Genomic DNA, 14,709 nt, shown 5'->3' on the forward strand with positions numbered 1-14,709 from the left:
GCATATCTTCGTGATTGAATAGTAAAAGATCTTCGATGGACTTTGCTACACCCATAATTTGGCGAAAATCATCGAGCCATGTGAATGAATGTTACTTTTGTATGACAACTCCATTAACAGATAGTGTTTCCAAAAAGAAAAAGTCCTCCTTCGCGTATGATAACATACTCTCGGCCATGCGATCAGTGCTTCACGGAGAGAGACTGACTGTCCCCTCTGTGATAGTGACGAGAGCGGTAGAGAAACCACTGCTGCACATTCAAAATCCAGTTCTATTTTTTTTTTTTTTTTTTAGCTGTGAGCATACAGAGATTCACAAAGTAACACAGTGTGAACTTTATGTCCTAGCGAGAGATCTGGAATTAACGAGAGGTAGAACTGAACTGTTGTCCTCAAGACTACAGCCGGCCAGTGTGGCCGAGCGGTTCTAGGCGCTTCAGTCTGGAACCGCGCGACCGCTACGGTCGCTCAGAGCCATTTGAACCATTTGAACCTCAAGACTACAAGAGTGAAATTATGTTGATAAAACGGTAAATGTGGCTGCATTCCGTAACAACCACACGCCATTCCTTCCATTTATTTTGTCCGCCGCTCGTGGTCTCGCGGTAGCGTTCTCGCTTCCCGAGCACGGGGTCCCGGGTTCGATTCCCGGTGGGGTCAGGGATTTTCACCTGCCTCGAAATGACTGGGTGTTTGTGTTGTCCTCATCATTTCATCATCATCCAGGAAAGTGACGAAATTGGACTGAGCAAAGATTGGGTAATTGTACGGGCGCTGATAACCACGCAGTTGAGCGCCCCACAAACCAAACATCATCATCATCATCATCATCCATTTCTTTCGCAAGTGAAAAAACTTGGTATTTTGTAGTGATGTGCGAGGCCTAATGGCAGTTATTCGCAGGGTACTGACTGCAAAAGTGACCAATGAAGGTTGTTCATTGATTCCTCCAAAGGAAGTCTAAAGTGTGTGCTACTGCGTAATGGTAACTTGTTACTATCGATTCCGATTGGGTATGCGCCTTACATGAAAGAGACAAAAGATAACACGAAACTTTGTTATTGCGATTAAACTATGACAAGTTTAAATGGCAGATTTCCAGGGACCTGAAATCATAGGCGTATTAGTTGGACTACAGTATGGGTAGATCCAATTCTGTTGCTTCCTGTGCCTTTGGGATAGCCTTGCCAAAATGCTTCACAACAAAAAGACAGACTCCAAAGAATTTGTTAGTTCCATGACAAACCGAGACCTATGAGGAAAACATGAAGGACTTGTGAAATCTGCCAAAAGATTAAAATATCAACAGTGCAGTCCAATGGGTACATACGCCAGTTATAACCGAAAGAAATTAAAGAAACAGTCGCTGTGGATGTAATCGGGCCTCTTCCAAAATCTGTGGTGGCTGTAAATTATATGTGAGTGACCACTGAACTATTTTCCTGTTACATTAGGTTGTATCATGTTAGAAAAGCAAGAGCACATAAAATGGTAGCAAAAATCATGAAGGAATACTTTAAACATGTGTGTATACTAAGAAAAGTGATAATGGAAGTCAGTTCATAAGTAAAGTGTGGACGCAAATGTTAAAATAACGTAGAACCCATATTTATATCCAGATACAGACCAGTGCCAAATCTGGAAGATTGGGTTACTAAGGAAATTAACTTTTTATGTACAGTATACAGTCGTAATAAACATAGTAATGCGGCGCATTGAACGGGTAACGATGAAGATGTAATAAATTATGTGCCTCATTACTCTATGGGATGTGCTCCAGTCGAGTTCAAATAAAGTATAATTCAAGAAAACCTAAGAAACATGCCCGAGGAAAATGTAACATGGAAAGAGAAACCAGAGAGGCAAAACTAACGCATCTGAAGAAAGCAGAAGAATAAAAGAAGCAATTTGACGAGGTGGTTGACGCTATCGTGAATCGTGAGTGAGACTTAGTGCTGATATGAACCCATGTCAAGTCAAAGAAGGAGGAAGGAGAAATAAAGAAGTGCCACCATGTGTACAAAGGACCAAAGAAACTTATAAGGCTGGTACACCCAAATGCATTAGAAGTGGAAGAGCACTAACGTGGTAAATACCACGGTAGCGAGCATGTGGAAAATAAGGAAAGATATAATATACTAGGTGATCAAAAAATCAGTATAAATTTGAAAACTTAATAAACCACGGAATAATATAGATAGAGAGGTAAAAATTGACACACGTGCTTGGAATGACATGGGGTTTTATTAGAGCCACCCGATAGTGCTAGACGGGTGAAAGATCTCTTGCGCGCGTCGTTTGGTGATGATCGTGTGCTCAGCCGCCACTTTCGTCATGCTTGGCCTCCCAGGTCCCAGACCTCAGTCCGTGCGATTATTGGCTTTGGGGTTACCTGAAGTCGTAAGCGTATCGTGTTCGACCGACGTCTCTAGGGATGCTGAAAGACAAAATCCGACGCCAATGCTTCACCATAACTCCGGACATGATTTACAGTGCTGTTCACAACATTATTCCTCGACTACAGCTATTGTTGAGGAATTATGCTGGACATATTGAGCATTTCCTGTAAACAACATTATCTTTGCTTTGTCTTACTTTGCTATGCTAATTATTGCTACTCTGATCAGATGAAGCGCCATCTGTCGGACATTTTTTGGACTTTTGTAGTTTTTTGGTTCTGATAAAACCCCATGTCATTTCAAGTATGTGTGTCAATTTGTACCTCTCTATCTACATTATTCCGTGATTTGTTCAGTTTTCAAATTTATACTGACTTTTTGATCACCCGGTAAATCCACTTCAAATGTTTGTGGATTAAATTAAATAGGAAAGATAACTGGGAGAATGTATCTGAACAAAGATCAGTGACAAGAGTGTGTTAGTATACAAGATATTATTATTTGGTCTTGTTGGTCGATGGTGCCTATAACTATAAAACAGTTTGAAATATTTCGTAAATTCAACATGTGTATAGGATATGGACGCTGTTAGCCAGTGCATTGCGTAAGATGAACTGTGTACTGGTATAATGAACTTGCAACCTTTGTTGACACGGGTTAAGACGTGATGCAGGGGCTACCCATCTGCCATCTGAAGCTGCTGTTGGTGTTTATCATATGTTGCATGGTAAATCGCCACCATGTGTGGGCAACACCGCAGCGTAAGGCAGTACGCTGTTGAGGCGAAGCAGCTTTGGAACTACGCTAGCAGCCGAGATCGGTGCGAGTAAGAACCGTTCGGCTACATTCGGAAACAATCGAGTGCATCAGTACAGCGAGTCGTCGCCAGGAGCAGCAGCGTCGCTCAGTAAGGCTGTAAGGCGAGGTTGCTGTGGTAAAACGCCAGCAGCCGAGATGGGCGCGGATTGGAGCTACTTGCCCGCTTTCGGGAAAACCTGAACAGAAGAGCAGTAGCGTCGCTGTGCTCAAGTGTGGAGGTGAGGCAGAAGCAGAGCCACCTGGTAACAGAGATTGGCAGCAGATCACGACATACGCGGCTGGCTGTGTATGGGCTCAACATCCGCGGTGGACAGCTGGGAGACAGCCGATATACAGCATAGTCGCTCTGTCAGTAGCACGGCATTGTTTTGAAGACAGGCATGTGTGAGGCAATTGTGCGACGCAGTGAAATGATTGATGCTTGTGCTGGATCCTTTCCCTATTGTTTTAATAGTGTTGAACCCCGTGCAGAATGTGGTTAATTACTGACCAGACCATACGGCAACTGCTTAGATGCTTGACATTTTTCGCCAACCTGAAAAAAATTACAAAATGGGAAATCTTATAAATTAAAAAAATATTCATGATAATATATATGTAAATTCCTTCTTTAAATACTTTTTAAGTGCTTTCTCTCTTTGTATCTCGGAGAACCAACGATCAGCTAACTAATGTTTCCTTACTTATCTTGAGTAATCTTGATGTGCCCTATTACATATGGTGTACAGCTAAATGTAAGAAACATGATTTAGATAGAATGTTGTGGAGGGACTACATTGTCCTCTTTTCGTTACTATATTGCGTGCTAAACGTACGTGAAGTGAAATGATTGGGAGCAGTGTTGTTTCTCTTGCAGCAGATATGCATACAGGAAGTAGACTATGTTTTATTATATGCAAAGTATTGCTGTGAGTGAGTTCTTAAGGGACCAAACTGCAGAGGTCATCGGTCCCTAGACTTACACACTACTTAAACTAACTTAGACTAACCTATGCTAAGAACAACGCACACACCCACGCCCGAGGGAGAACTAGAACCTCCAGCGAGAGCGGCCGCGCAGTCATTGACGTGACGCTTGCAACCGCGCGGCAACTCCACACGGTGCAAAGTATTTAATGTTTACAAATTTATCTTATGTTTTATGTGTACTCGATTCCCTATATTGAAAGCTTTTTTTTATCATTGTCAAAAGCCACGAAATGTTAAATTTTATTTGTCAGTTGTGCTACTAATACTTCCTGCTGATATTATTTGGTTCTTGCGGAATTTTAATTTCTCGGGAAGTATATTTGTTTTATTTTCAGAATTTTGATACCGACGATGCCGTTTCAGTATCAACTTAAGCCTCAGGCGATACTGCCTCTTGGAGGTAGCACCGCAGATCCGACGAATCCCCATCATTCTAGAAGCAGCGACAGTTTTGGCGCTGTCCATTACACAGGGTGTGGAAAGGTAGTCTGGCGGTAATGATAAGTCGGAATGGAGGAGCGAATGCCTAATTACGCGGATTATGGAGGCTAAGGTTACTTCTGCGAAATAAATAGAAACTCTGTATGAAATTGCTTATTAGTGTAAAAGAGCTAGGGCAGATAGGTATTAAACACAGATAAACCAGAACATTGTGACCAACGACCTACTATCGGTATAAACATGTTCAGGCGGTGGCAGCGTCATCTGTCGAAGAAAGAATGCTAGCCAAACACATGCACAGTGCATGCAGAATCAGTGAGCGGATGATGATGATGTTTGGTTTGCGGGGCGCTCAACTGCGTGGTTATCAGCGCCCGTACAATTTCCCAACCTTTGCTCAGTCCAATTTCGCCACTTTCCTGGATGATGATGAAATGATGAGGACAACACAAACACCCAGTCATCTCGAGGCTGGTGAAAATCCCTGACCCCGCCGGGAATCGAACCCGGGATCCCGTACTCGGGAAGCGAGAACGCTACCGCGAGACCACGAGCGGCGGACGAATCAGTGAGCGTGCAGTCCATGTGCGGAATGGGGAAGGTGCACGATCCATCTGTTTGGCTGGGGGCAGATTATGTTGGCCCACAGGCTCGTCACGAGGTGTTTAGAAACAGCACGACTTGTCGGGGTTCGAAGAGTGTTGTGGTGAGTGTCCTCAACACGTGGCGAAACCGAGCTGAGACCTTGTCCAGGCGTCGTGGGTTTGGGCGGCCACCCCTCACTGCATATTTCAGATGTTGTAGGCTGGGGAGACTGCGAGACTGTTAAAACACAACAGGCGGCGACTTGTGGCACAACTAACATTAGACATAAATGCTGGGCGGAGTACAAGTGTGTCTGAATACACGGTGCTCCGACCACTCCTAACGATGGGCCTCTGCAGCCGATGACCCAAGCATGTGCCAGTGTTAACACCATAACGTCGGCAACTACGATTCACATAGGTACACAATCATCGACACTGGACGTTGGTCCATTGGCAGAGCATCATATGGTTTCTTCATGATGACGGTGGGAATGTGCGAATCCGTTGTGTTCCAGGACAAGAGCTCTTTGATACCTGTACTGCTGGACGAAGGCAAGCTGGCGGCGGCTCCATTACGCTCCGTGGAACACTAACATGGGAATCCATGGGTCCACTGGAGGTCGTGTAAGGCATCTACATCTACATCTACATCTACATGACTACTCTGCAATTCACATTTAAGTGTTTGGCAATCATACTATCTCTCTACCATTCCACTCCCGAACAGCGCGCGGGAAAAACGAACACCTAAACCTTTCTGTTCCAGCTCTGATTTCTCTTATTTTATTTTGATGATCATTCCTACCTATGTAGGTTGGGCACAACAAAATATTTTCGCATTCGGAATAGAAAGTTGGTGACTGAAATTTCGTAAATAGATCTCGCCGCGATGAAAAACGTCTTTGCTTTAATGACTTCCATCCCAACTCGCGTCTCATATCTGCCACACTCTCTCCCCTATTACGTGATAATACAAAAAGAGCTGCCCTTTTTTGCACCCTTTCGATGTCCTCCGTCAAACCTACCTGTTAAGGATCGCACACCGCACAGAGGACGAACGAGTGCAGTGTAAGCTGTCTCTTTAGTGGACTTGTTGCATCTTCTAAGTGTCCTGCCAATGAAACGCAACCTTTGGCTCGCCTTCCCCACAATATTATCTACATGGTCTTTCCAACTGAAGTTGTTCGTGATTTTAACACCCAGGTACTTAGTTGAATTGACAGCCTTGAGAATTGTACTATTTATAGATAATCGAATTCCAACGGATTTATTTTGGAACTCATGTGGATCACCTCACACTTTTCGTTATTTAGCGTCAACTGCCACCTGCCACACCATACAGTAATCTTTTCTAAATCGCTTTGCAACTGATACTGGTCTTCGGATGACCTTACTAGGCGGTAAATTACAGAAACATCTGCGAACAACCTAAGAGAACTGCTCAGATTGTCACCCAGGTCATTTATATAGATCAGGAACACCAGAGGTCCCAGGACGCTCCCCTGGGGAACACCTAATATCACTTCAGTTTCACTCGATGATTTGCAGTCTATTATTACGAACTGCAACCTTCCTGACAGGAAATCACGAATCCAGTCGCACAACTGAGACGATACCCCATAGGCCCGCAGCTTGATTAGAAGTCGCTTGTGAGGAACGGTGTCAAAAGCTTTCCGGAAATCCAGAAATCCAGGTGTATGCATCACGAGGGCCAAGAAGTACCGTATAATGGTTGCAGATCATGTACACCCCTTCATGAAGCTCATGTTTCCCTAGGGAAATGGCATTTTTCAGCAACATATAGCGCCATGTCACTAGGCCAGTAGTGTAATCGAGTGGTTCGTGGTACATAGTGGCGAGTTACAACTGATGTCCTGGCCCCCAACTTGCCAGATTTGAACTCAATCAGACGCATTTGGGAGGTGATTGAATGTGCAGTGAGAGCTCATCGTCCCCCTCCTCGGAATTTCCTGGAATTTGGTGACAGGTGTATGCAGATGTGATGCCAACTATCTTCAACGACCTACCAAGGCCTTTCAATGTACGAATCATCGCCAATGTTATCTGTGCCAAAGGTGGACATAGCTGGTGTTAGGTAGGTGGTCATTATGTTTCGACTGATCGCTTTAAGTATGATATTATTTCCTTGAATAATGAGACGACATTGTTTCGATATTCAGTCTTCTCCTTACCTACTTGTTCATATTAATGACAATTATTTGGAAAGAACTAAAAATTTTTATTCAGCAGGTGCAAAGGACTGAAAGGATATGTAAGAATAGGTACACACTCAGGCTAATTATTGGGCTGATAAATAAACTCGTAGCGTTTTTTTATGAATGTAATGAACATAACAGGTGCACATAACAGGGTCATTAGTCATCAATAATATATGCTCCTTCACTATTTAAAGCATTCTGCCAACGCTGGGATAACTTTCCGGGTCCGCTACTGTAAAACTAACGTGGTTTTGAGGTGAACAACCCGTTCAGCCGTGCGCGGAGCGCATTTTCGTCAGGAAACGAAATTTCTTGAAGCTTTCTCTGTAGAATGGGGGAAAGCAGAAGATCTGACGGCTCGAGGTGGGTGCGGAATGAATTTCCAACCCAACTTCTGTATAATGATTTTTGTCAGTCTAGCAGGCTGCGGGTAGGCTTTATCGTGGAGTAACACCATTTCACACAGTCTTCCTGGTCGTTGTCCTTGGATTGCGTCTGCAAGACGTCTCAGTTGTTGATAACAAATGTCAACAGTGATGGATACACCTTGGGAAAGCAATTCATAGTACACCATACCGTTGTTATTCCACCAAATGCATAAACTTATCTTGCACGGATGTGTACAGGTCTTTGTGCTCGGAGTTGCTGCTTTGTTTCCGTTCAACCATTCCTTTCTTTTCTTATGGTAGCATGAAGATACCATTTCTCGTCACCTGATTATGCCGTACCCATACAACCGAGTTTTGAACTTTCGCCATTGCATGCAAATGTCCCACGATGATGGAATGATAACAGCCCATCACGTCTGCCAGTTCTCGAGTACACTGATGTGGATCATTGTGGGTTAATGAGTTTAAAAGATTTTCGTCAAACACCGAAAGTGTCCCTGAATGTGGAGAGCGGCTAATGCCAAGATAGTCCTCCTTGAAACGAGAAAATCCTTTCCTTACTGTGCTTTGCCTAGTGGAATTGTCCCATACACGCAGCAAATGGTTCTGGCTGCCTCCGCTGCTGTCACCCGTCAACTGAACTCAATTAGTAGAATATCACGGAAATGTTCCCACTTCTCAACTTGATACACTTTTTTTTCAGCGTCCAGAGCTCCGCTCATTATCTCCAACCGACAGGACGACAACATGTGAACTTAAATAGCAATAGTGAAATATAAATAAAAATGACATTCGATAAATAACCCCATCACACGCAAAATAGAAACTCTGCGAACTTATTCGTCAGCCTAATACTTAGACACATGTTTCTTGGGCATAACTTCCCCCATACCTTAATATAAAACAGATAGTTTTTCCTTGAAGGAAATAATGGAAATTGTTGAAATACCCGAGGGGGGAGGGGGAGGGGGGCGGGGAGGAAATCTTAGATCTTTCTGTGTTTCGTAAGTATAAAATACTTTCCTAACGAAAGTCATAATATGGCACACAAGAATTCTCTTAATATACGGAACTAGTATCTGCTACAGAAGTAAAAGTTGTGGTCTGTCAGAAACATTGCAGATAAAAAAAAATAGCGACTTACGAGAACATTGATTATTAATGTGGTGTCAAACCCCCTGTGTACCATCTGACGTCCTCCATCTCATTGTCAACAAAAATTAGCTCGCTCGCCACTTACGTGGGAACATCCCCAAGTGTCAATAAACGATCTTGATTAAACTTGGCGGATGTGCAGAGGGGGCAATTTTAGTGCAACACTTTTTTTTGTTTTGCTAATTTTACTTTTGCTGTATGATTAAACGATGATGGCGTCCTCTTGGGTAAAATATTCCGGAGGTAAAATAGTCCCCCATTCGGATCTCCGGGCGGGGACTACTCAAGAGGATGTCGTTATCAGCAGAAAGAAAACTGGCGTTCTACGGATCGGAGCGTGGAATGTCAGATCCCTTAATCGAGCAAGTAGGTTAGGAAATTTAAAAAGGGAAATGGATAGGTTAAAGTTAGATATAGTGGGAATTAGTGAAGTTCGGTGGCAGGAGGAACAAGACTTCTGGTCAGGTGACTACAGGGTTATAAACACAAAGTCAAATAGGGGTAATGCAGGAGTAGGTTTAATAATGAATAGGAAAATAGGAATGCGGGTAAGCTACTACAAACACCATAGTGAACGCATTATTGTGGCCAAGATAGATACGAAGCCCACACCTACTACAGTAGTACAAGTTTATATGCCAACTAGCTCTGCAGATGACGAAGAAATTGCAGAAATGTATGATGAAATAAAAGAAATTATTCAGACAGTGAAGGGAGACGAAAATTTAATAGTCATGGGTGACTGGAATTCGAGTGTAGGAAAAGGGAGAGAAGGAAACGTAGTAGGTGAATATGGATTGGGGCTAAGAAATGAAAGAGGAAGCCGCCTGGTAGAATTTTGCACAGAGCACAACTTAATCATAGCTAACACTTGGTTTAAGAATCATGATAGAAGGTTGTATACATGGAAGAATCCTGGAGACACTAAAAGGTATCAGATAGATTATATAATGGTAAGACAGAGATTTAGGAACCAGGTCTTAAACTGTAAGACATTTCCAGGGGCAGATGTGGACTCTGACCACAATCTATTGGTTATGACCTGTAGATTAAAACTGAAGAAACTGCAAAAAGGTGGGAACTTAAGGAGATGGGACCTGGATAAACTGAAAGAACCAGAGATTGTACAGAGTTTCAGGGAGAGCCTAAGGGAACAATTGACAGGAATGGGGGAAAGAAATACAGTAGAAGAAGAATGGGTAGCTTTGAGGGATGAAGTAGTGAAGGCAGCAGAGGATCAAGTAGGGAAAAAGACGCGGGCTAGTAGAAATTCTTGGGTAACAGAAGAAATATTGAATTTAATTGATGAAAGGAGAAAATATAAAAATGCAGTAAATAAAGCAGGCAAAAAGGAATACAAACGTCTAAAAAATGAGATTGACAGAAAGTGCAAAATGGCTAAGCAGGCATGGCTAGAGGGCAAATGTAACGATGTAGAGGCTTACCTCGCTAGGGGTAAGATAGATATTGCCTACAGGAAAATTAAAGAGACCTTTGGAGGAAAGAGAACCACTTGTATGAATATCAAGGGCTCAGATGGAAACCCAGTTCTAAGCAAAGAAGGAAAGCAGAAAGGTAGGAGTATATAGAGGGTCTATACAAGGGCGATGTACTTAAGGACAATATTATGGAAATGGAAGAGGATGTAGATGAAGATGAAATGGGAGATACGATACTTCGTGAAGACTTTGACAGAGCACTGAAAGACCTGAGTCGAAACAAGGCCCCGGGAGTTGACAGCATTCCATTAGAACTACTGACGGCCTTGGGAGAGCCAGTCCTAACGAAACTCTACCATCTGGTGAGCAAGATGTATGAGATAGGCGAAATACCTTCAGACTTCAAGAAGAATATAATAATTCCAATCCCAAAGAAAGCAGGTGTTGACAGATGCGAAAATTACCGAACTATCAGTTTAATAAGTCACAGCTGCAAAGTACTAACGCGAATTCTTTACAGACGAATGGAAAAACTGGTAGAAGCCGACCTCGGGGAAGATCAGTTTGGATTCCGTAGAAATGTTGAAACACGTGAGGCAATACTAACCTTACGACTTTTCTTAGAAGAAAGATTAAGGAAAGGCAAACCTACGTTTCTAGCATTTGTAGACTTAGAGAAAGCTTTTGACAATGTTGACTGTAATACTCTCTTTCAAATTCTAAAGGTGGCAGGGGTTAAATACAGGGAGCGAAAGGCTATTTACAATTTGTACAGAAACCAGATTGCAGTTATAAGAGTCGAGGGACATGAAAGGGAAGCAGTGGTTGGGAAAGGAGTGAGACAGGGTTGTAGCCTCTCGCCGATGTTATTCAATCTGTATATTGAGCAAGCAGTAAAGGAAACAAAAGAAAAATTCGGGGTAGGTATTAAAATCCATGGAGAAGAAATAAAAACTTTGAGGTTCGCCGATGACATTGTAATTGTTTCAGAGACAGCAAAGGACTTGGAAGAGCAGTTGAACGGAATGTATGGTGTCTTGAAGGGAGGATATAAGATGAACATCAACAAAAACAAAACGAGAATAATGGAATGTAGTCGAATTAAGTCGGGTGGTGTTGAGGGTATTAGATTAGGAAATGAGACACTTAAAGTAGTAAAGGAGTTTTGCTATTTGGGGAGCAAAATAACTGATGATGGTCGAAGTAGAGAGGATATAAAATGTAGACTGGCAATGGCAAGGAAAGCGTTTCTGAAGAAGAGAAATTTGTTAACATCGAGTATAGATTTAAGTGTCAGGAAGTCATTTCTGAAAGTATTTGTATGGAGTGTAGCCATGTATGGAAGTGAAACATGGACGATAAATAGTTTGGACAAGAAGAGAATAGAAGCTTTCGAAATGTGGTGCTACAGAAGAATGCTGAAGATTAGATGGGTAGATCACATAACTAATGAGGAAGTATTGAATAGGATTGGGGAGAAGAGAAGTTTGTGGCACAACTTGACCAGAAGAAGGGATCGGTTGGTAGGACATGTTCTGAGGCATCAAGGGATCACCAATTTAGTATTAGAGGGCAGCGTGGAGGGTAAAAATCGTAGGGGGAGACCAAGAGACGAATACACTAAGCAGATTCAGAAGGATGTAGGTTGCAGTAGGTACTGGGAGATGAAGAAGCTTGCACAGGATAGAGTAGCATGGAGAGCTGCATCAAACCAGTCTCAGGACTGAAGACCACAACAACAACAACTTTTAAGGTGTAATACGCACCCCGAAAGGTAATTTCTCGTTTCGGATTTAGAGGGACTGACTTCAAAACGAGGAAATTTAAAAAAAATGATTTTATATAAAATATACATAACAATGTTTTTTATATATCGTCGTTTCGAAGATATTACTTCTAAATCTTAAACGCCAAATTACCTATTATGGTGCGTTCTACCCCTTAAAAGTAAAATTGAACGCAAACAAAAAATACATATTGCTCTATTTTTGTCCCCATACACGCCTGCCAAGTTTCATCAAGATTGTTTGTTTACACTTGACAATGTTGCCTTATTAGTGACAGACATCGGTCAGACGGTTTGAAGTTGATATGTTGCTGCGTTCCTACAGTGTTGAGCACCTACCAGGAACCACTGGCTCTGTGGGTGGGCAACATGTATGGCCCTACTGCCGCAGGGGCCGGATCGTCTGTGGGACTTCTGCACGCCATGCATATGGATCGCAGTGCATTGGTGGATGGCGTGCCTGCAGACATGGTGGCCAACGCCACCCTCGCCTGTGCGTGGGACACCTGGTGAGTTCTCTGTCTGTTGCAGGATCAGATCCAGCTTTCAGATCTGTGGCCTTACAGGTCCTTCCGTGCGTTTCCCCCCTCCGTCCACCAAACATAACCTGCGCTATCCCCTTTCTTATATGCCACAGATGTTTAGTACGTGAATAATAATGAAAATAAAATATTATGATATAATAATAAATTGTTTGATTATAATAAAACATATAAAATAATGTAACACAAAAATAATAAATTGTTTGCATCATTGATTAGTACATCATATTATAAAACTAAGAAATTTCAATTAGAGGAATAGAGAAATTGAAATCATGCATCAGAAGAATGTCCCAAGTATATGCATAGTCAATTTGTATTAATAACTGTAATAGCTTAGATTAAATAATTATTTACACAATATAAAATGTTGGCTGCAGAAACATTCAGCCTGTAACTGTATATCTTTATCTGGTTGGAATTGTAGCGGTCCCAAACAAGTGCATCAACGAAGAGAGACGCTTAAGAAGTTAACTGAAAAGAAAGTTATTATGTTACAGGCTGATTGTAGCATCCAAAATTCTTTGGCGCTTTCGAGACAATAAGTGTACATTCTGTGTAATTACTGGGAAGTTATGAGCGAAATTTGGAATTTTGTATATGCGCAAGTATAGTCGCTTCTATTAATTTCTTTTCTTTTACTTATTTATTTTTGGGACTACCACATCAGTAACTGCGTCGAATGATAAAAGAGCGCCGACGTGGCATGAACTCGACCACTGAAATAGTGCTGGAAGGAACTGATACCATGAATCCTGCAGGTCTGTCCATAAATTCGTAAGACTGCGAAGAGGTGGCGATCTCTTCTGAGTAGAACGTTGCAAAGCATTACAGATACAGTCAATAATGTACATGTTTGGGGAGTATGGTAGCCAGCGGAAGTGTTTAAACTCAGAAGAGTGTTTCTGGAGACACTCTGTAGCAATTCTGGACGTATGGGGTGTCGCATTGTACTGTTGGAATTGTCCAAGTCCATCGGAATGCGCAATGGACATGCATGGATGCAGGTGATCAGACAGGATGCTTACGTACGTATCGTTTCTAGACGTATCAGAGGTCCCATATCAGACGCCCACACCATTAGTAAGCCTCTACCAGCTTGGACAGTCCCTTGCTGGCATGCGGGGTCCATGGATTCATGAAGTTGTCTCCATACCCGTACAAGTCCATCCGCTTGATACAGTTTGAAACGAGACTCGTCCGATCAGGCAACATCTTTCCAGTCAGCAACAGTCCAATGTCGGTGTTGGCGGGCCCTGGCTATGTGTAAAGCTTTCTGTCGTGCAGTCATCAAGGCTACACAAATGGGCCTTCGGCTCCACAATCCCAAATCGATGATATTTCGTTAAGTAGTTCGCACGCTGACACTTGTTGATGATCCAGCACTGAAGAAATCCGTGGAAGGGTTGCACTTCTGTCGCGTTGAACAACTCAGTTCTCTTCAGTTGTCGTCGTTCCTGTTCTTGCAGGATCCTTTTCCGACAGCAGTGGTGCCGGAAATTTGATGTTTCACCAGATTCCTGGTATATGCAGTACACTCGTGAAATGGTCGTACGGCAAAATCTCCACTTCATCGCTACCTCAGAGATCCTGTGCCCGATCGCTCGTGCGCCGACTATAACACCACGGTCTACCTTAAATGTTGATAACTTGCCAGCGTAGCAGTAGTAGCCGATCTAAGAATTGCGCCAGACGCTGGTTGTCTTGTATAGGCGCTGCCGACCGCAGCGCCGCATTCTGGCTGTTGACATATCTCTGTATTTGAATACGCGTGCCTATACCAGTTTCTTTGGCGATTCAGTGTATAAATATCTACGAGTTTCTAATGTGGCGCAGAACAATCATTGGCATCTAAAACTGTCGGCAAGTCCCTTGGGATTAAGTAAATAATATGAAATGTTTCTTAGTGGAATGTTATAAAACGGCCAGAAAATACGTGTCGTCCAATCCATATGTTCATTGTA

The 14,709-nt window shown here is 42.7% G+C and overlaps 1 protein-coding gene across 1 annotated transcript in view; it reads left to right on the plus strand.

Moving 5' to 3' along the window:
* The window catches only part of LOC126101423 (fatty acyl-CoA reductase wat-like), a 193,944-nt gene that overhangs the window by 126,786 nt on the left and 52,449 nt on the right, over nucleotides 1-14,709 (plus strand). Inside the window, exon 6 of the mRNA XM_049912084.1 lies at nucleotides 12,529-12,712. Coding sequence (XP_049768041.1) covers nucleotides 12,529-12,712 — 184 coding nt within the window. The remainder of the gene's footprint in view (nucleotides 1-12,528; nucleotides 12,713-14,709) is intronic.

This window comes from Schistocerca cancellata, chromosome 9, assembly GCF_023864275.1.
Source record: "Schistocerca cancellata isolate TAMUIC-IGC-003103 chromosome 9, iqSchCanc2.1, whole genome shotgun sequence".
Classification (NCBI taxonomy): Eukaryota; Metazoa; Arthropoda; class Insecta; order Orthoptera; family Acrididae; genus Schistocerca; species Schistocerca cancellata.